The following is a 22,891-nucleotide window of genomic DNA, read 5'->3' as shown; positions in this document are numbered from 1 at the left end:
TATGTGTCACTCTCTCCAGTTCTCATACTTTAAACATTTCAGGTGCCAAATTTCCTTTTTGGACTGTGCTCCTGAGTCACACTCTACCCATTCCTTGTTAAAACACATAAACCTCCTTTGTGAAGTCACAGCTTGGAGAAGAGAGTTGGAAAATATCATTGTTTATCAACCTTAACTGACATCCATTACCTTCATTGCATGACTCCTCCTGATCGCTGGTGTTTGTTGAAGAGTTGTCCATAGTTTTGTGTGGATCTCTGCTGCCCACTAGGTAAGCAAATTACCCAGAACTTTTTGAAAAATATTTTCTTAACCTTTTCGGTAAAGCCTCATATCTTAGATGTCATATGTAATAGTAGGTGATGGCAGTTTGCTATAACCATAACCAGATATTGATGTATTGCAAGTTTGACTTACACAATGCAGTTTTAAAAAATGAAAATGATCAGTGGCATTATGATAATAATTAATTGAATAATGGTAATTTTATTTAAAGAATGTCCGGCTTTAAAAACTAGAAAGACTATACTAGCTCTATATTTAAAAAGCCAATGGAGACTTTTCCTTCCAAAACTGACATTATAAGTTGATAATTAATGAGTTAAAAGGGAAAATATTCAACAGATTAAATCACGTCTTGAGAAACTACAACTGACAGCCTCACACTACCGCTTTTAATGAGCATAAGTCTGTGGAGCATTTGAACTTTTTCCACCCCTGACAGTTTAAATCTGATGTTCTCTGGCCACTGCAGAGGGCTTTTATCATCAGCGTGCATTGTCATATTTTTGTATGTCTGACTTAATGTTCACTATTGTTTCTAATTTATGTCAGGTTATGAATTCATGTTGTTGAAATGAAATTGTCCAATTTGGTAAGAAACTGTTCTCCAGCCTGTTTTTTCCTTTAAATGGAATGCAGGTTTCCAATTGACGCAAAGCAGCCCTTAGACGTATCCTATTGGTACACAAAGGCCTACCCATGCACATCCAGAGCTATGATCCCTCCACAGGGCTCCAGGAATTAGATGTTGAATCAGCTTTTCTTTTCACTGACACCACAGAGGAAAGCTTTGGCAAAAACCTATCAGTCTCCAAGCACTGGAAGCATCCAAAGTGGAAGCATCAAAGGTTTCTATCGTATTAGAGGTCATTTTCTTGATCTTTTTTTGTATTATTACATTGCAGATTTAATTGGGATTTTCTATAACTATTTTTTTGTCAAAATGCCTTTCAAGCACAACTTCAAAAATGTTACTTAAAGCTTGAATTATTTCTATAACCTATGAGATTCAAGAAAGTGGGGTTAAAGTCTCTGTTTTATACCATATCATTATTCTGCTGTTATGAATTGTTTTGTTTTTTTAAGATCACCCAGAGCAACATACTGAAAAAATTGTTGTTGTTCGTTTTTTTTCATCACCACACATAACATTGTGACAGTCCAAATCTCCAATACCCAATTAAAGTGAATTAGCTGTCGACATAGAGGGAAGGTGGGTGTGATATGGGAGGAGATGGTGGGCATCACGCCGTGAGAAATGATGGGTTGTTCACCCCTCATACCAGCCTCTATGAGCGCGCGCGGATAATAAAATTACGCCATCGGAAGATAATTATGTAACTCGGTCTCTTAACAACCGGCTGCAAACGGTTCATACCCAGAGCAGTTTGACTGACAGGCTCTCTGCATGCCTCTATATAAGAGGAGGGAGGTGGGTGCTCTAGTCACTGTTGTGCCTTTAGTCCTGCAGACTGTGGATGTTGAGAACCAACGTGGACTTAACCCTTTTTACGCACGAGGTTTACAGGAGTTACCACTTCTTATTCCTTTTGTCATCGGCTTTTTCATTTGCCTTTTGTCGGATATCTGACGGACTGAAACATAACGTCTGCCTTCGTCAGGTAAGTTAAATGGACGGCACTTTTGTCGTTTAACTTTATTATGTGGATTGATGGTTTACAGTCAAGGGGCAGTTGAACAGCGCTAAGTAATTCATTAGGCTACTTGTTGGGTGAAAACACTTTTTCCACTAACAAGGAACGTTTTCAGATGCTGTTAACGGTAGATTGCAGTTAAATATCCGGGATTTTGTTTATACTTCTATTGTATCTATTTCACTATTTTTTTAAATATTAACTGAGAGGCTCAAAGGCAAACCCAACATTTCAGATGGACCCAAGGTGTCGCCACAAAAACCATAAAAACGAATAATAATATTAAAATATTTCTGTTTCTTTTGAAGGAGATATGATACTCAGGAGGTGTCTCTTCTTGCTGCTCTTATCATTTAATTTCCTCCACGCTTTACCTCAAGGTAAGTGGAACAATTGTAACTGTGACTGCAATGCTGACTTTTAATAGGAAGTTATTATTATGATTTTGTTTAAGTTATGACCTAACTCAATGCTAGTACAACTAACTTAAGGTGCAACCCTCCATTCCAGTGACGTTTTTAAGATTATTTGAATAGTTTTCAATGTTTATGCCTTATGCCATTTTCTCTTATTTTCAAGACAGTATTTTATCAATAAGTATCATCTTTCCATAAACAGTCCCTATTCATTTCTTTTGGTCTAACTTGTAGATGGTGAGCAGGAGGATGAGACCTTATTCGACTTGTTTGAAATCACCCACATTTCTCGCAAGACCCTGGGGGCCAAACAGTTTCGGGGCCAAGACTCAGAAGCCCCAGCTTTCCGCTTTATCCGCTTCGACCACCTGCTCCCAGTGAGTCCCCCCATACTAAAACAAATACTACGTCAGATTCAAAACAATGAGGGCTTTGTGTTTGTGGCTAGCATCCGCCAAGACCGCGCCTCAAGGGGCACCCTGATTGGTTTGGAGACCTCTGATGGCAGGCGGCAGTTTGAGATTGTGTCCAACGGACGTGCCAACACTCTGGACCTGGTGTACTGGGTGGACGGCTCCCAGAACGTGGTTTCGTTTGAGGATGTGGACCTTGCTGACTCACAGTGGAAGAATATCACACTTCATGTTCATGGGGAAAATGCAAACCTGTTTGTTGGCTGCAGCCTGGTGGACAGCTTCATCCTGGATGAGCCTTTCTACGAGCACCTGCAGGCTGAGGGAAGCCTCATGTATGTTGCCAAGGGATCCACCCGGGAGAACCACTTCAGGGTAAGACTTTGGCTTATGGGCTGCTAGACAAGGATTTCCTAGCATCTGGAAACTTAATTCTTACTTCAGTCCTTTTATGACTTTTCTGGCTGGATTGCAGAAGTTTAACGGCCCGAGAATATTGTGTTACCTTTCATAAATTACAAGAAACTGTGGTCTTAACAAAGCCTGTAATAAACCTCATTTTAAACAACAGTTTCCAGAAGAAGAGACATGCATATTCCCTCTTTAAAGTGTGGCAGAGTGGCTCAATGTTGCCCTGGTCTTCTTGTCTGAAAAAGACTCCAGATTTAGACTCTAAATTACCCCTGTCTGTAAAATTGAGGGTGACAAGGTCAAGAGGGAAAGTGTTTCTCTTTTCCCAATGCACGCTTGAACAGTAGTAAGTGGTTATTCAAAAGGGACATAATGTCATTCCTAAAATATGCCAAAATATGCAATAGAGACACATATTTTCTTTCCAAACAGGGCCTCCTGCAGAATGTGCGTTTTATCTTTGACACCACAGTGGAAGACATCCTGCTGAGCAGAGACTGCGAGGTCCTCAAACAAGGTAAGAGTGGATTTTTTGTGTTGTTTTCTTTAGTTTAAACCACTGTCACCCAAAAGTTCCTGCCAAACTCATGCAGTGAGAACCATTTGTGAGGTTTTCATAAGCTAAATGATGAGTGTTTGAAGCCCAATACCTTGCAGATGTGATCGGGAAACTCTTTCACATGCAATGCTCCAGAGCATAGTATCTGTGTTGTGTTAAGCATAAACGAAAGCAACTTGCCAGACAAAACAGTTTAGCAAACTCAGAGCCTCTCTTTGTTCAAATTTAGCTTTTTTTGTCTTTTTCTTTCTAAAGTGGATCAAGAAAGTTGCAGCTTTGATATGCGGCAGGATCTCCCACTATTACTTTGTGTGTACGGAAACAACAGTGTCGATGCAGTGGCTTGATGTCAATCAGTGTGTGTGGTGAAAAAAAGGAGATACTGATGCTCACATTTATTTCCATTGGCATTGGACTTGGGATGATGCCTGAAAAAGAAAAGAGAAAGTGAATGCTATACTGCAGAGCAGGGTGCTTCCATTTCCAGCTGCACACACACACAAACACACATACACACAATGAAGTCATGAATTGGCTGATTAGGTAGCTTTTCTCAGCTGAAGCTTTGCTCGCATGAGGAACAGTACCTCATGATCATCACACACAGAGAGACTGCAATAAAAAAGGATACAGATATCCCAGTTAATATGTACATAATCATCATGTTCAACAAAGCTAAAGGGTCACAAGAGCTGGAAACAGTGTCTTTAGTTTGCTGTGACAATGCAAATCAATATGTGGTCGGCATGTATGTGCGTGACTGAGCTGTTGTATTTTAGATGCCACAAGCTGTGTTGAAAGAGTTTTTTTGTTTTAACAAAAGTCACCAAGGCTTGGAAGTTTTCTGCATACTGGCTAGTACCAGTCAAGGTTCTGCCCTGGCAGCCATTCTAATGCCAAAAGTCACTCATAAACTCACATAACCCGCACTCATAAAAACTGTCATGTTGGACATTAATGAGCAGTATTAAAACTACACAAGCTCTCTGCCCTTTTTTTGAAATTCTTTCCTCGATCTACTTTGAGGAAAAAAAGAGAATGTCTATCAGGGAGAGAAGAATGTTTAAATGCTTTCACAGACGAGCTTGCGCACGTTCACATGCACACACAGCGTGAAGCCCTCCTGAGATTTGAATGAATCTAGCAGACTGAAAGGGAAAGAAAACATAGCACTGGCTACAGTGGGACATCATTGAGCAATTTAGACGACTACACTGTACCTGATTTAGAGCCTCCTGGTCTGCTATTAATCTTCACCAATTTACATTGTAAGATCCAAACCAGTTGCAGATACAGTATGTGCTGTGCTTTGGCTGACTGACAGGCATTCCATGGAGCTTTGTCTTGTGTGTTTGTTTTCAGCATCACACAACCATAAAGCTCCTCGCTGAAGTTAAGTGTTTGAGAGACAAATTAGGAAAATAAATTATGGGAGTTTAAAAGACAGATACTCATAATTTCATATGGTTTAGTGTATTCCCACCCTACAAAAGATTCCCTGTTCTCTCTGTGATTTGTATTTTCGCCTGTCCGATTTGCAGACTGTCAACTCGAGGGATTTCACACACTTTGGAGATGAGGGTATTTCTAGTGCCTGTGCTACGGATCAGCTGTAAGAAAAAGACCATGAGCTTCACAGGCTGCTTGTAAACCCATCTGTGTGGTCACTTGGTCTGTTAAGTTCATATAGGAAGTGTCCACTTCTATAAAAGGTCCAGAGGATTTATAACGGTGTGGTTTCTCCTCACTTCTCGAATACCAATATTTTCATTCCCCTCCCACAGCCAAGCCTTGCTGTCATCTCTGGTGGACAGATTTACCATCAGTGTTTCAAACAGATACATTTGTCAAATCAAACCCATGCTGAGTGAACATCTGTTTTGGAGAACAAAACCAAACATTGTAATTACCGCATTGTTGTGATCTTTTTACCGGATACAAAAAAAATGGAAATCACTCCGTTCCCTAAACAAAGTCCTTGTGTTTCCCATCACCAATGTTTGTCCTTCATTTGTATCTTCGTTGTCTTGATGTCTCTATTTTGCTCCCTCCAGATGATGCCAATATTGTGAGTGAGAGCACAGAAATTGTAGATGTGAGTCCTTCCATCACCACAAACATTATCGGTCAGAAGACAGACGATGTGGGCGCAGATATGTGCGAGCGCTCCTGCGAGGAACTTAGCACCATGTTCCAGGAGCTCAATGGCCTGCGTGTTGTCGTCAGCAACCTTATTGATGGCTTGCAAAAAGTGGTAAGTAGTAAAAGTGACATAGTGTAAATCATTGTGTTTGTGTTAGACAAGCTACTGCCTGTTTCACTCTGCTTTACATGCCAATTTCAGTGCTGAATGGGAAAATCATTCAAATCTGTTTTTGTGTGAGGAAGGAAAATGTCACTGAATAATTGACATTTTAGGGAAACAAATTATACAATCCTCGCTGTGGTAGCCAGGAAGTAAGAAGTTTGAATTAGGTTACTAGGTTACCTCCATTGGTTTGAAAGCAAACAGAAGGTAGCTGCAGGACTGTTTATAGAGTGGCCTGTGGTGGCTGAACCCGTATGACTCCTGCTATCTGTGGCAGCGTGAGTCAGAAAGATTTTATGACATGTTACATGTGGATATAGGAAGTGTTCCCCTGGCAGCGATGGGGTCCAGTCTAATGTCTGGCTGTGTTTAAACAGCCCATGTGTTTCCTCTGGGAGCCTCCCAGCAATAAGAGAGTATAAGCATGAACCTTGGGAGAAAGAAAAATGCGGCTGGGATGAGAAGGGTCCCTGAGGCTCTTCCAGATCGAGTGGTGTCTTAGATTCTAGTGCTGCACGCTGCTGCCTCCTTTTTCCAACGGGAGGATGCTCACACACACACCTATGGCAATAGTTTATCAACTGACAGCTCCCAAGTGTTCAGGAGTCCAGCCAAAGATCCCCTGGTCTCCAACTAGGCTGGAGGTTACAATACGGACAACTAAGCAGCACATTTCATGGGCTGTTTTCCTTGAAGCATAGATAAATAAAAACATGAAGTTTGCAATTTTGCGTAATGCAAATCACATTTTGAGTTAAACATTAATAACATGTAGTACCTTTTTCGTGTATATTACCTCTTTGGGTACATTTTTTTTATTTCTGGTCTTTGAGCTTTGTTTTTCCTATTGAGGCCATCTTAAAGAAAGATGTCTCATAATCATATGAAGTTGTCGACCTGAACTCTGATTATGAACTGGAGAGGAATATATGTTGGAAGAATAGGTTCATTAAAAGGGTTACATGCTGCTACATCAGAATCAGAATTAGAATCGGTTTTATTACCAAGTTGATACATACGAGGAATTAGCTTTGGTATATATAGTGCATACAAAAACACAGAAAGAAGAATATGTAGCAAAACAAAATAAAATATAAATAGGACTGTTATGATTTGTCACTTATTATAACATGGAAAGTGATGTTCATGCTTTAACTGGTTTTCAACACAAGTGATGTGTTAAACTCTCTAAGTGAGAAATACTATTTCTACTGGGACATTATGCACTATTACCCTTTCCACCTGGTGAAAAGTAACCTCACATGTGCTCTCATGATGGAATCAGCTTGTCAGCAGGTGTATGCCTCTTTATGGAATGCAGCATACCTCTATCATGAGTGTGCCCTAATCATTTATGACTGATCTCCTCTCTGACTGCAAATATGTCTGTCTTTGTATGTTAAGACAGAGGAGAACACAGTCATGAAGGAGGCCCTTGGGAAGATGAAGAAGCCAAAAGAGAAAAACATGTGCTGGCAGGATGGCCGCCTCTTCGATGATAAGGAAGACTGGGTTGTAGACAGCTGCACCAAATGTACCTGCCAGGTAGTGCCAAGTCATGTGGAAATATGGACAGATTCACCGTGGATGTCAATGATCCTGATATATGTATTTCATTCATTCATGGCAGGAGTCCAAGATTGTGTGTCACCAAATCACATGCCCCCCAGTGGCCTGTGCCAGCCCGTCATTTATCGACGGAGAGTGCTGCCCAGTGTGTTTGCGTAAGTATTCAGATCCTCCCAGCATATAAACACAATTATTAACACATGCAATTTTATGCGTGAATGCTATTTGAAATTCATGGTTCAATATGGCGTAAAAACAATAGTCCACACATATAAAGTTTTACCACAATAGTGTTGCAGCCAGTTGGTGTATATGAGCGACCCACATATTTATGGGACAAAATATAAGTCACTCAGTGTGGCTGCTGTGGGATTTTCAGATGACGTCATGCGATAAACAGGCTGACATAAATAATAAAAACAATGCAGTCATGATCCTTTGATGGTCATTTTGTAATTCTGTTTAAACATCGAGGAGAGGGCGAGTGTTTGCGAAAGAAAGTTGACTTTGTGCTTTTGCTTGTTCCAGCGATAGACAGTGAGGATGGCTGGTCTCCCTGGTCAGAGTGGACGGAGTGCACAGTCACCTGCGGGACAGGAACTCAACAGAGGGGTCGGTCATGTGATGCAACCAGCAACCCCTGCAGCGGATCTTCTATTCAGACCCGCAAGTGCAGCCTGAGCAGATGCGACAGCCGTGGTAAGGACGTTGTTGAAACTCTTCTGCCACTCAGTTCTCATTTAAACACTTGAGATGTATTAGCAACCTAAAGTGCAGTAGTGTTACTTGATCAAAGTATGCTACCTTTGCCCAAATAAATATTTAAGACAAATAACAGTATGTGATGTGGGAGGGGGAAATATGCTAGAACTGTGAAAACATACTGCACTATTTCACTATTTCCCCCATTTTTCTTTTTGTATTTACTATTTACTAATTACTTCCACTATATTTTTCTGTTTATCTGTTTTATTGTGTTGCACTGTTGGAGGAGCCTGTGACCTGAGATTTTCATCGTCATAACTACACTGTAGCTATGTTCGTATGACCAATAAAAACCTTGCACCTTGAACCTTGAACATATTATGATAGGATCCCTAAAAGTGCAAAATACCAATTGAACGCCTCTGTTTCTTTTTCAATATGTCGAAAAAGGATCCAGTGAATCCCAGTTAAGCCCTGGAGCTCATGATATGGTTACTGGGTGTAGCCACTCAAATTAAATTCCAAATAAATCACTGAGTGTTCCACAGCGCTGTGACTCACCACTGCTTGCAAAAATAATTAATATTAATTAATTTGATCATTAAATGGACAGTACTATATGAAAATGGAAGCCCAAACGTACGGCTTTTCATAAATTGTAGGATTCGCATGTGTTATTACTTGCAGCATTACACTGCATCTGTGTGAGTGACTGCATCTGTCTAACCACTGGAGGTTAGTTTACCCACAATGACGTAAATACTGGCGCAGGCATCATAGAACATCTTTGAAAGTGAGCCATCGTCGCCAGCATCACATATTGTTTACTTAAAGAAAATGTGGTGGCCATTTTCTTTGCTTTCTGCAAATTATACACGTCTGTAACAATTTGACTGAGTGGAAATCTAGAGGATAATATGTGACATGTGTTTTGTTGATCTCTGCATGATATGTTTGATGTTTGATACCCAGTTCGTCAGGACGGAGGGTGGAGTTTGTGGTCCCCATGGTCGTCCTGCTCAGTGACCTGTGGAGAAGGACAGATCACCAGGATACGACACTGCAACGCTCCCATGCCACAACTGGGGGGTACAGAGTGTGAGGGGAATGGGAGAGAGACTCAGCGCTGCACTGCAGAGCCCTGTCCCAGTGAGTGTTTCAGCCTGTTAACTCAAAAGCAGCATCTCCATCACAGCAGCATCCGTGTGAAAGAACCAGACTTTTCTTGACCCTTTTGGCTCTCCGAGGCAACGTTCCCCCTGTGTTGTGGACTGGATTCCTGTCTGTCGTTCAGAAAATGTTGACTCAAATCAGCTCTGTATGTTTTCTCTTGTTCTTAAGTTCCACGCTTCAGACTCTCTGGCTGCTTTCTTATAAAGAAAATGGCAAAAATATGTGTAGAATGAAATACTTGATGGCAAAAAATGCACTCCTTATCATATATTTCCTTATCTTTTTAGTTGATGGTGGTTGGGGTCCTTGGTCTCCATGGGCAACCTGTTCTTCAACATGCGGAGGAGGGATCAAAAGTCGGGCACGTGTGTGCAATAGTCCTCAACCTCAGTATGGTGGCAAGAAATGTATTGGGGAGGCTGAGGACAGTGACAGCTGTAACAAAAAACCCTGTCCTGTTGGTGAGCAGCGGTCATCTATATTAGCCACGCCATCTTCTTGCTCTTGGGATGTCAATCTCTGTCACTTATTATTTTACTGACTTACTATACCTGCTTAACACCACCATGTTTGCTAATTGTGCTGCTAAGCTAAGTTAACATGCTAACACAGTAAATGTTCATGCTGTACAGGATCAATCAATCAATCAATGTTTATTGATATAGCCCAATATCACAAATGTTACATTTGTCTCAGTGGACTTCACAGTTTGTACAGAATATCAGTATGACAATACGACACCCTCTGTCCTTAGACCCTCACATCGTACAAGGAAAAACTTTGGATGGACTTAGGATGATCATTATACATGCTAAACACCACCATATTAGTATGCAACTGTCATTATGCACTCTTTAGCTTTAAGCTAAAAGCAACACTGGCCTAAGTAGCATAGCTAACATGTCTGTAGACTGTTGAACTTGTCTTGATACTTTAAGATTATATTTCTAACAGATAGCATGCAAAAAAAAAGTAAAAATATTTCTTGCAGAGTAGCTAAAGCCAGCACTGTTTTTGAAAGAAATGTTGTTAAATGTATTTTTTAACTTAAGTATCAATATTAAATAAATTACAAGTATCAATTTGAGTTAAAATCACATTTTAAAGTTGAATTATTTGGAGGCACACTATTCAGATATGTCCGACAATGTTTAATTCAATTTCCCTTGTTTGTGCCATCTAAATCTTTTGCAGATGGCTGTCTGTCTAACCCTTGTTTTGGGGGAGTGGATTGCAACAGCTCTCCAGATGGATCCTGGGAGTGTGGCCCCTGCCCTGCTGGTTTCCGTGGAAATGGTACCCACTGTGAAGATGTCAATGAAGTAAAAACTCCTGTTTTTCTCATGTGCATGAACCAGACGTGTATATAAATACTCCATTCATGTAATTATTTGTCTGAATTTCACTGATTCTTTTCATTGCCCTCTTACAGTGCGACATGGTCTCTGATGTTTGTTACAAAGGGAGTGGAATACAGCGCTGCGTCAACACCAACCCAGGTTTTCACTGCCTGCCCTGTCCGAAGCGCTACAAGGGCACCCAGCCTTTCGGTATGGGTGTGGAGGCTGCAAAGAAGAACAAACAAGTGAGTGAATGTTATTCACATTCAGTGCCAATAGCAAACTATTGATTGGATGCTATTCAAACAGGGGTAGCATTTGAAGTGAGAACAAAATGCAGTAAAGAGAAGAAACATGTGGGCCTTTAGCTCCAGGCTAGGTTTTCAAAAGCAGCTGTGTGGATTTTTGTATGTCGGATCCAAATTCATGAATGATGGAAGAAGAACTTTGTGTGATTTACAAGCCTAGTTTTTTCTCTGAGAGTGTTTATACTTCGTTGGAAGGGAAGCCACATCAGCTTGACCCAGTATCAGCGGGCAGAAGGAGCTGGAGGACATTTGGGAAACTTAAGAACAAACATATGTTACATATTTCTGTTACCTTAACTGCAAGATCAGAGGTAGATTGAAACTGTATTTGTTACTGTAGATGCTGAACAGATCAGTGCTTTTATTAAAGCAAAACAATGGGAAGCTTTTCTTGACTTTGGCTCCCCTCACTAGATCTTCAAAACAAGTTAGATTCCACCGCTGTCATAGGCAGCTGCTAAGTTTTGAGCGGCATTACGAGTAATATGACATGTCATAAAAGTCACACTAATTACTTGATTGGAACACCCTTTTCTTCTCCTTTGTGATCATTGTATTCATAAACTCCTGACCCTTGCATAAATCCCTCTTGGACCATTATGTTCATCTTTGGCCTTTGCAGCTGCTTGTCTTGGATATGATGCCCCAATTTCATTAATTGATTTGGGAAAACAGGAATTGTCTCATTGCTTGTATTAAGGGGGTTCCATTTCACGGTTTTGATCAAAGGCCTGTTCTGCTGTCACTCTCTGCTCTATGAGCTCATGGAGTGGCATCCAGACTGCCTTCATGCTCATCCTCTGGTAATGAGCGGCAGCTGTGAATACCTTGTGCTGCAATAAAGGGGCAACAGTGGGTCATAGTGGGATGGATAATGCATTAAGTGGGATTTCATAAAATCAACTGTGCCCAGAAAAGCCACGCACTGTGGCCAAAATCTCTCCTTTAGATTTAGATAAGCCCTTTCTTTGAAGTAGCTTCCAAAAAGAAACCTTAAGGAAGTAGCAGTAAGATAATTACTCTTGACTTCAACATGTCATCGATAACCTGCCGTGTTTATCTTCAGGTGTGTGAGCCAGAGAACCCATGCAAGGACAAAACCCACAACTGTCACAAATATGCCGAATGCATCTACATCAGCCACTTCAGTGACCCTATGTACAAGTGTGAGTGCAGGACTGGTTACGCTGGAGACGGCTTCATTTGTGGAGAAGACTCAGATTTGGATGGCTGGCCCAATCAGAACCTTGTGTGTGGAGCCAACGCCACCTTTCACTGCAAGAAGGTATGTTCTTGTACTCCATTACCTTACTTGGTGTTTGCTGCAGTTATTATAAATGATGGTATCTGTGTCTTATTATTTTAGGATAACTGCCCTAGTCTTCCCAACTCTGGACAAGAAGACTTTGACAAAGACGGTCAAGGAGATGCTTGTGACAAGGATGACGACAATGATGGAATTCTCGACGAAAGGGTACAAGAGTTTTTAGCACATTTTCTATTAACACATTCATGATAATCAAAGTATTCCCTAACAACTACTGTTATTTCCCCCACAGGACAACTGCCCCTTACTTTACAATCCTCGCCAGTTTGACTTTGACAAGGATGAAGTTGGCGACCGCTGCGACAATTGTCCTTATGAGCACAACCCTGCTCAAATAGACACTGACCACAACGGAGAAGGGGACGCCTGCGCAATAGACATTGATGGAGATGGTAAAATGGCCAAACCTTAATAGATCAAATCAATCCATCTAAGGCAGCCTATTATTATATTTGTACCTTAAATTCTCAATAAAACTGCCCTTTTTCCTCAGAAATTCTGAATGAGGCAGACAACTGTCCCTATGTGTACAACACTGAACAGAAGGACACTGACATGGATGGAGTTGGTGACCAGTGTGACAACTGTCCATTGTTACACAACCCCGACCAGGTGACATACCATACTGCCTGATTATGGCACGTTACAGTAGGTGTAGGAAGTGTTAACCTCTGTCTGTTTTCATCCAACAGACTGACGTGGACAATGACTTGGTTGGAGATCAGTGTGACAATAACCAGGACATTGATGAGGACGGCCATCAGAACAACCTGGACAACTGTCCCTATGTGGCCAACGCCAACCAGGTGGACCATGACAAGGACGGCAAAGGAGACGCATGTGACTATGATGATGATGATGATGGTATACCTGACGACAGGGACAACTGCAGACTGACACCCAACGAAGACCAGATGGACTCTGATGGTGAGGATTTAACATTTAAAGTGTTAAAAGGGAGACATCACCGCTGCCAATATCTCCATATGAAGCAACTCAAAATATTCAAGATTGATTAATAGCACTTCAGGTCATCTGAACATTTTAATTTTGTGGTTAACTGCCTCTTTAAAATGTTCCCGACTTAAGTTACCTACAGCAATATTATTTTGCTGCGTACTATTTTAAGACTAGGGAACTTCATCAACTTATTTGTTGCTTACTTGCAAACATTATTTAATTAAAACTGACATCGAGATACATTTTTACTTAAAGGGGTTAGCAGTTTATTGACAAAATAATCTCAACTCAAGGTCTCCTTAGTGGAAGTTGAAGCTTCAGCTGCACTCAGACTTTCACTCATTACTCTCTGACTCCATCACATTTAACTCAGCCTGCCGTCCCACAGATGTTTTCACAGTCAGCAATTAGCTCAACTGCAGCAGGTGTGAAATATGGTGGCTGTGGAAAAAGTCAACGGTCGGCTTGGCACAATTGATGTCATTCTGCATGACTTCAGTGAGCCGCCCAGCAGGGCACACGCCAGGCTGTGAAGTTTTTATTTCCCTCAGGCTTTGCTAGTGATTATTCCACAGTGCCCAATTTAAGCAGGGTTACCTGGAGTTTGTACAGCTGTCTGTAACCGAAAACAGACCGCGAAGGAGGAAGGCCCCGGACACTGACGCTTTCATAGCTCGTCAAATAGTGTTTATTTGATAGGATCGTTTTGGCCCATGTGCAATAACAAAGCTGATGACAGAAAGCAGCTAGCTACTTCCACACTATGGCCTTCATTAGTCTCTGGTGTCCTTTCCACTGTTTGGTCCTGGCCTTTAATAGACTCATATGTCAGTGGAAGTTATTCCAAGTATCAGTGGAAGTTGTCACAGCATGAAAAGATGGCTGATTTGCCTTATTATACTTGGCCTAGGTATTAAAGCCAGCTTCCTGGGAGGAATCGTTTTTTCCCCCATTCATTTTTATATTGACTTGGAGGAGCTGCTTAGTACTCAGAGAAGAGGGAATGTTGTTATACTCACATGCTGCCATAGAGATTTTCCCATCTCTGGAGAAATAGGAAAAAATGTCATATAAATCTCACATGTCTACATTTAATTGGGTCAAATTAATTAATTTGATCTCTTTTTCTTGAGCAGGCGATGGGAGAGGAGATGCCTGCAAAGATGACTTTGACAACGACAGTATTCCAGATATTCTTGACGTGTGTCCGGAGAACAATGCCATCAGTATCACAGACTTCAGAAAGTTCCAGATGGTCCACTTGGATCCTAAGGGAACCACTCAAATCGATCCCAACTGGGTGGTCAGACATCAGGGCAAAGAGCTGGTCCAGACTGCCAACTCTGACCCAGGCATCGCAGTCGGTGAGCAGCTTGCATATTTTTACTTCATTATTTTATGGGCTGCTCTTTGAATCTCTGTTTGACTTCACAGCTGTAATATTTGGTACGCTTCTGTCACACCATCACAGGTTTTGATGAGTTCAGTGCTGTGGACTTCAGCGGAACGATGTACGTGAACACGGACAGAGATGATGACTATGCAGGTTTTGTGTTCGGCTACCAGTCGAGTGGGCGCTTCTATGTCGTGATGTGGAAGCAGATCACGCAGACTTACTGGGAGGACAAGCCCTCGAAGGCCTTCGGCATCTCCGGTGTTTCACTCAAAGTGGTCAACTCCACCACTGGCACAGGAGAAAACCTCAGGAATGCTTTGTGGCACACGGGCAACACTGCTGGACAGGTGGGCTTCAGGCTTGATGATCTTTAGTTTATTTTAAAGGTCCCCTATTATACTCTTTTTCAACAGTATTATAGGTCTCAGATATATACAAAACATGTCTCTGAAGTGTTTGGCTCGAAATACCAAACAGGTCATTCATTGTAGCATCCCATAAAACCCTGTGTTTCAGCCCTAAATGGAAATGAAAAGCCAAACCCCACACCCATTTACGAAAAAGTTGCCCAAATCTGATCAGCTCATTTTCAGACAGGTTTTTATATAAATGGATCCGGACAAAATGAGAGAGAATCTTTTTTCATGAAACTTTCGAATCTCTTTACACAGAGGGGACACATGTTTATGTATAAAATACATGAGATGTGGATTTTGCATAATTGGTGACCTCAAAAGGGTGAAGCTGTATTAAATGCTGTTAACTATTTGACATAGGTGCGGACTCTGTGGCATGACCCCAAAAACATTGGCTGGAAGGATTACACCGCCTACAGGTGGCATCTCATCCACAGGCCAAAGACTGGTTTTATAAGGTAAGAAACAAAGTTGACCATAAAAGGAATACCCATTGCTATTCTGTTAAAAATCTCTCTAATGCAGTTTGTGGGAATACTGTCCATTAGTAATCATTGTAATCTCAACTCATTAAGAAGTTAATGTCTGACCTGTATTGTGCAGGGTTGTGGTCTATGAAGGTAAACAGATCATGGCTGACTCAGGACCAGTTTATGATAAGACGTTTGCCGGAGGAAGGTTAGGCTTGTTTGTCTTCTCACAAGAACTGGTGTTCTTCTCCGACCTCAAGTATGATTGCAGAGGTTAGTACAAACGCTTTGATTACTTTAAAGTTCTAACTATAAACGGTTTTGTTTTGTTATAGAAATAATGACGTGTGTATATATGTATATGTGCGTGCATGTATAATGGCACATTTCAAAAACAGCAACTCGGAAAAACATTTTACGACACTTTAACTTGTCTGCTTAACCTCAGGAGCCAGGTTAAAGCATCACGGGATACGTATTCCAAACATTTGACCATAGTTTATTTAGCTAAAAGTATTTTAAAAAGCAAAGTAAAAGCTTGTCAAAGTAAAAGCAATATTTTTACCATATGTAGAAACCAATATAGCTTTTCTGCAACATAAATGATTCGCAATTGTATGAATTCATATCCAAAGAATGACTGATTTTGTTTCAACTGTTAGATCAAAATAGTTTGTAATGAATAGCATAAAAGGGTTCACAATTTGATTAAATCTGGTTTGAACTGATTCATAATTATTAATACCTTGTAAAAAAATAAACTATTTTATGGGTTTGGGAAGCTAAGTAAAACATTGCTGTCACTGGGGCAGGAGAAGTAATTATTCTAACAAACACAGACATACAAACAGACATAGTATTTAGCAAGGTAACACTTCAAATATAAATACTGTCTTATTATGGATTTGACTAAAATAGTGCTGTAAGTGTATTCAACCATCATTTAAATTCAGTGGACAACACTTAGGTGCTTATTGTACAAATAGTTGTTGAAGGGTTTAGTTTGGGGATTTATGTGTGTGATGTGTGTATACTGTATGTATTTGTATCTAAGTGGACACGCAAATGTTCCAAATACGTCAACCTGTATACACCTCAAAGATCAGACACTCTATCTGTGAATGATTCTGGGTAAAGTATTTAAACCTTCAACATCTTTTTCAAACCTCAGATGAGTTGGAATGGCCAACAGTGTTCACAAGGTAACGATGAGAGGGGTTACGTGTTGTGTGTTGGCTGAAATGGAATGGTCACGCTATGTTCCTGCCTGTCAGCTTGCCTATGTACAATGCCCCAGATGCATTGAAAGACCTTGCGTGTTGGTCCAAGGATCTTCTGTTGAGTGCTAAACACTGGAAAAATGAGCCTGCAGCCTTTTCACAATCACGGCAACAGATATTAAAGTCACGCTTTTATTTTTGACGCACACAGTGCACATGTTGTTGCTGCTCCCTGGCGCTTTGACTGTGTGAACCTCCTTGAGTCTCCCAGTTTTGATTATAAATGTGACGGTAATGGAAGCTGTTTTCTCAATCTTTCCACAGATAACTGAATCAAATCTGATAGAAAAAAACGTCAGGAGGCAATAGACAAGAATTCCTCAAAGTAAACATCACGTCATCGCCAAATCCATTGCAGCGTAAATGAGACTTTCCATACTTCTCCATGCTTTGCCTTGAACCGGGGAAAGCATGGCTGTTGAATTGTACATTTCTGAAGCTGGGAAAGAAGAACTGGTGGGATTGGACACGTTTTTTTGTGGTTGAAAAAAATCAGATTATCTAATTATACCTATGTCTACATTTAATAGGGTTTATTGTACAACCACTTACACGCTGTTAATGCTTTCCTTCAGTTTGTAATAACTTGTGACTCGGCCGTTTTCTATCTTTAATACATTTCTGTTTGTTTGGTGTTACGAGGCTCATTCATGGCTAATCAAACAGTTAATACAAACATAAACTGTAACCAAAGCATAACATTCCTATTCATCCATTCTTTTCATCCTGAATGGTTTTTTCTTTTTTCAGAAAATGATTTAAATAAGCCATTTTAGTAAATGCCAAAGATGTTTATACTAAGTCTGTATTATATTTCCTTTTTGTAAATTATTGATGCTCTGCTTGTTTTGTTTGTTGGCATTTGTTGCTAGAGTTTGTAAATAATTATTTATTTGTTTACACTGACAAAACGCATAATTGAATATCACAATCACAAGATAACACCAAATAGTATTGCAAGATTTGTAGTATTGTCATACATTTCCTTCACTTGTTAGTTTTTCAAATGTTTCACATCAACTGTAGCATAAGGCTTTGGAGAGGATAAACATCAGCTGCTTTTCAGTAATCACACACATGCTGTGTTTATGTGTGTGATAGTCGCTGCCAGAGGAAGTTCATTCTGGTTACACGTGTGTTTCAAAAAGCTACTGTTTGTTTTCTTGGCTGTACAGGAAGGGCTTCATTGTCCTCAGAGTGATATATTTCTTTTGTACACGTGGAACATTTTTCAGTTCTCCTACACGTCTATAGGAACTTAAAATAGTCCATCTTCAAAAACTGGCACGGTAGCTTTTCCTCTACGATATTGAAACACAATATATCATACTAAAAAAAAGAAAGCACATCCAGGTTTCAGTGGAATGGTATTGAAATGAAATGCAGTTTAATTGCCTGATTCCTAAGTACTGCCTGAGAGACATGTCACATATCACAACAGCTGAGAGTCATGAAAAATATTCTATACAAATGCCTTTTTCATTTTTATGTTAGTCACAAATCTCACTTATGAATGTTTTGAAGCTTTACAAGTGTTGTTAGAAATGGAATCCAGATGAAGGTCTCTAAAAACAAAGTTGCCAGTTGACTGTGTAGTGTGTACAGCCGTGTTGTTGTAAGTCTGTGTAACAGCCGTGCTCTTCCACATTTGGGTTCCTTCTTGTTCATTTTGTTGAGAGTTTGCAATGCACAAAATGTTAATGTTTTGTTTGTATACTTGTGTTGTTAGATATACATTTTCTACAAACTTCAGTGTAAGAGTGTTCTGTTTTCATAAATAAATCTCTTGTACACCATTTTGTTGAGGATTGAAAATGATTCCATTATGATTACTCACATAATAAAGACATATTGCTGCTTACCCAACATTAAACATACAGTATAAAATAAAGCTGGACCCGGTTTAAAGGATACGGCTGGTTTTCATTTAAAAAAATGTATTGTCAACAAATCCATAAAAAAAAACAAATCCAACACTTTGTTGAGGACTTTCCTAAGTGTTTTGTCAGCAGAGGGCTTTGAGATAATGTACCTAGGGTTTCCTGAATTGACAGTTGAAAGAGATCATTTGTCTGTTTGTTTTTTTTGCATCAGTCCATCTGTCTCAGTGCGGAAACTAGTGGATGGTTTAAGTAAATGATGGAGAAGCCAGGAAAAAAATGCGTTATTGAGGAAAACTGGGAGTCCAAAGTTTGCTCTCGTAGCTCTGTGGGAGAGATATTTAGATTGAGGCTCTAGGAATTGTCCATGTGGCACACACCAACGTCGGGCTGGTCTGAAGCCCAGAGCACGTTCCAGGGTGGTTCACACACTGTGCCAGAGGATGTCAATGTGTGACACACTAAACCAGCCTTTTCTGCTGAGGTAAGGATTCAACAACAGTAAAGCACTTATAAAGGAGAAAGCACACTGGTTGCAATTGAATAATAGAGCATCAAATCATCTTTGCTTTCACTAGTGGTGGATATGAAAGCAAGAATGCAATGTGAGCGTGTTCTTGGAGGTAACCTTTGGATATTGAGCTTGGTGATAAGAAATGTATTTAATCATTTTAGCCTTTATCTCTCTTGTCACTCTTCTCTTTCCAAGCACATGCCTTGGGATAGCTTTTTCTCCCAGTATGATAAGGCAGGCCCAAACATGTGTCTTAGATATGACCATGAAACAACCTGTTCAGTAGACAATAATAGAAAAGTTTGACCCTGCCAGCGACAGGACTTGTAGTATAACTTTGATTAGAATCAGAATCAGAAATCCTTTATGTCCTGCAACGAGGAAATGTACATGATTACAACAGCGGATCATTTTAAAATGGCTTAGTATGCACATGTTATTAATTACACAGTAAGTAAAAAAACTAAAACAAAATAGCAGATATGTACACCATGGTAAAAAAAAGAAGAAGCAGTATATTTGTTTTTAAGAAAAGTGACAAAAAACTAATAGGAAATAATCAAATTAATGAAATTGCAGCAGGGTATACTGCACGTGTATGTATATTGCACAAAGTGTTATATTTTCAGACAATTTTAGTGTACATCAGAGCAGAGGTGGGAAGTAGTGGAGTACAAATACTTTGTTACTTTACTTAAGTACATTTTTCTGGTATCAGTACTTTACTCCACTACTTGTTTTTCTGACGACTTTTTACTTTTACTTCTTACATTTTCAAAACAGGTTTGTTAGTTTAGTTTTAATCTGCGTTTCATTACATTTATTAGAGCACTTTTCCGATTGGTCAAAGTGCTTTACATGACATATTACACATATCAGACATGTAAAAGTGAATACGGCAAATTAAGGTGAAGTGTCTTGCCCAAGGACACAAAGTAATGGGTACTTTTTACTTTAGTACATTTCGAAGCCCACACTTCTTTATTTTTACTTGAGTAAAGAAGTTCAGTCAGTACTTCTACTTTTACCAGAGTATTTTTAAACACGAGTATCTGTACTTCTACTTGAGTAAAGGATGTGTGTACTTTTGCCATCTCTGCATCAGATGTATTCCAGGCTCTTAGCAGGGGTTAAGTATCAGGGACAGGGGGAGAGGACTTCAGAGTGTGTTTGGGCAGAGGCTGTGTCACTAGGGTGTCTCAGAAAATGTCAATTCTCCAGCCGTAACTGCCTGTAAATCTTCAGTGTGAGACATCAGTTTGAACCACTTCCATAAAGTTGGCTGATTTACAATACGTTTTTAAAGACTCTCTGTGAATAGGTTTCTCTTTCAAAATAGCACTATAACCATGTGCCTAAACCACAGCTATGCATTAACAGAAACATGCTTTTCATCAAAAAGCAACAGTGGCTTTGACTCCCGGGACGAATTGTTCTGCTTCCCAAAATCAAAAGTAAAATCAACATTTAGTGTTCCCACTGGCTCCTTTAGGTTGCTGCTGAACAAAGTGCCTAAGATGCTGCCAAGGGCAAGTGTGCACTGCTAGCAAAGAAGTGGGTCTGTCACTTGAAATAAAGTAAGTCATTTGTTTCAAGGCATGAGTTCTGCCAGTCACTGGAAAACGAACCATGGTCCTTCTCTCTGCCAACCTCGGGGGTGCACACTCATTGCTCCCAGAATGCCGAGGTGCCAGAAGAGCTGATGTCCTGCAGCACAGGGGCTCCAAGCTGTCTGCATGGACCCAACCCTTTGACATTACTCATGGCTTTGAGATGCTTTACTTCAGATGCTTTAAATGACTGACATCAGAGAGTGGTAGAGCAGTCAAAAAGCAAAGGAGAGAATTTTCAAGTGGAAAAGAGAAAGTTTCCCATGCAGCAGTAATTACATGTTTGGACATTTGCTCAAATACAGGCTCACTCTTGAGGGAAACAATATGAAACTCCAGTTTTCACAGAAAGTATGTTTCCAAAAAACATCCAGGGTGTCAGAGCGAGGCTTGTTTCCACTTAGGTTTAGATGGCACCGGTGTGAAACTGGGAACAGATGCATCGGGTCTCATTAAATCAGGTTGTGAAGTCTTGGCCTTGCAGTAACCTTACACAAAAACAAAGCCAGACTGTGCCGATAGGTGCAGGCTCTGATTTATCGGACTTGAAAAAATAAACTCGGATCAAATACAGCCTTCATATCTTTTGGAAAGTTGGGTCAATCAAGATAGTCCTTACTTTCCTTTGCTTTGAGATACATCACATGTCTTGTGTTTCAAATGGTGTATCCAAGAATGCAAGCATCCATGAAATAGTTCAATATTTGGGAAGCTTTGTTGGCTGTGCATGGTGATTCTGGGGCTAAATCAACACAACAGGAGGTAATGTGTCACCAAAGAAGCTTTAATATTGTGCTTGACCAATTATTAGTATTTCTTAATAGGCCCATAAATCCTACTAAAGACATCCACTATCCAGGTCACGGAGAGGTAAAACTGAACAATTTGGAATGGAAAAATAATCTGACGTCACTTGGTTTGCCATGCACAGCCGAACACGGCGTGTTTCAAATGCAAAAGTTTGTGACAGACTGAAAAAGTGCAGCTGCAGACCAGAGATGCCATGCTCAGTGATGGCTGCAGGGGGCATGTAGAAGAGTGTCAGAGCTGTTGGCACATAAACACTTTTCAGACTGTCCAAACATCATGTTACACTTCACCTGAAACAGCAACGCCAAACCTGCACCCTGCTGAATCCTCACAAAACATAAATCAATATTGAATTTAACCGAACACACTAGTTAGTACTTATAATCAGTGTACGATATGATTGCATGTTTCAAGTTTCTTTTAATGTATTTGTCAACAATTTTTTTAATCTATTAATTATTGTAACTGGTGTTTACAGTTAATGAATGCTTTATGGCACAGTGTTATTTATTAACACGATTAAAAACATGGACAAATTCTTACATTTATTACAAATCATTCACATGTGGATGGGTTTAACACAGCTTTTAAATGTTTTCATAAACTCATGAAGACATGAGAAGTTGTAAGGTTAATTGTTGACTGTTAAAATAATAGCACATTATCTCAATGTCGACTTACTAAAAAAATGTTTTCAGAGTTTTCAGCTTCATCTCATGGCATCAGTGGATAACATCTGCTCGCAGGAAGTATTTATAATACAAATTAATCATAATGTAAAACATCTAAAGTATAACTACTTTGTATTTCATATTCGTGTTTTTCAAGATTACATCTTTTTGTATACTGTCATGTTCAGTATCCATACACCAAGAACATGGTGAGTTTATAACACTTATTATAATATATAAGATAATTTATACAAACAAAAATCCAACAGTAAACACATTGACCCTTATCTTCTAAAGAAAACAAATCAAAGTTTCAAAAGCTCATTTACATGACAAATGCACATTACCAATAAGTAAATCAAATGCCCTTATATCCGGTTAAACCTACAAGTTGTATTCAACTAACTTACTGTAGTCA

The 22,891-nt window shown here is 39.9% G+C and overlaps 1 protein-coding gene across 1 annotated transcript; it reads left to right on the top strand.

Moving 5' to 3' along the window:
- The first annotated feature begins 1,645 nt into the window (after positions 1 to 1,645).
- Positions 1,646 to 18,784, top strand: thbs2a (thrombospondin 2a). The gene is made up of 22 exons (XM_034201945.1): positions 1,646 to 1,904; positions 2,246 to 2,317; positions 2,588 to 3,141; positions 3,610 to 3,694; positions 5,791 to 5,990; positions 7,449 to 7,589; positions 7,675 to 7,768; positions 8,142 to 8,312; positions 9,291 to 9,467; positions 9,779 to 9,952; positions 10,686 to 10,813; positions 10,924 to 11,076; positions 12,206 to 12,424; positions 12,506 to 12,613; positions 12,699 to 12,858; positions 12,960 to 13,078; positions 13,159 to 13,393; positions 14,563 to 14,790; positions 14,898 to 15,169; positions 15,599 to 15,696; positions 15,842 to 15,981; positions 17,253 to 18,784. Exons 2-22 carry the CDS (start codon positions 2,251 to 2,253, stop codon positions 17,258 to 17,260), a joined length of 3,531 nt encoding a protein of 1,176 aa, XP_034057836.1. The 5' UTR covers positions 1,646 to 1,904; positions 2,246 to 2,250; the 3' UTR covers positions 17,261 to 18,784.
- Positions 18,785 to 22,891: the final 4,107 nt, after the last annotated feature.

The sequence above is a fragment of the Gymnodraco acuticeps genome, unplaced genomic scaffold, assembly GCF_902827175.1.
Source record: "Gymnodraco acuticeps unplaced genomic scaffold, fGymAcu1.1, whole genome shotgun sequence".
In the NCBI taxonomy this organism is placed as follows: domain Eukaryota; kingdom Metazoa; phylum Chordata; class Actinopteri; order Perciformes; family Bathydraconidae; genus Gymnodraco; species Gymnodraco acuticeps.
The sequence above is the reverse complement of the archived record's forward strand: the minus strand, read 5'-3'. Positions and strand labels throughout refer to the sequence as shown.

What these genes read in the sequence shown, in the direction of transcription:
- thbs2a (XM_034201945.1), top strand. Translation starts at nt 2,251, where the DNA reads ATGATACTCAGGAGGTGTCTCTTCTTGCTGCTCTTATCATTTAATTTC. An exon ending in CTGCAAAGAAGAACAAACAA is followed by an intron (nt 11,077 to 12,205) that starts GTGAGTGAATGT and finishes GTTTATCTTCAG; the next exon opens with GTGTGTGAGCCAGAGAACCC. An exon ending in ATGGAATTCTCGACGAAAGG is followed by an intron (nt 12,614 to 12,698) that starts GTACAAGAGTTT and finishes TTTCCCCCACAG; the next exon opens with GACAACTGCCCCTTACTTTA.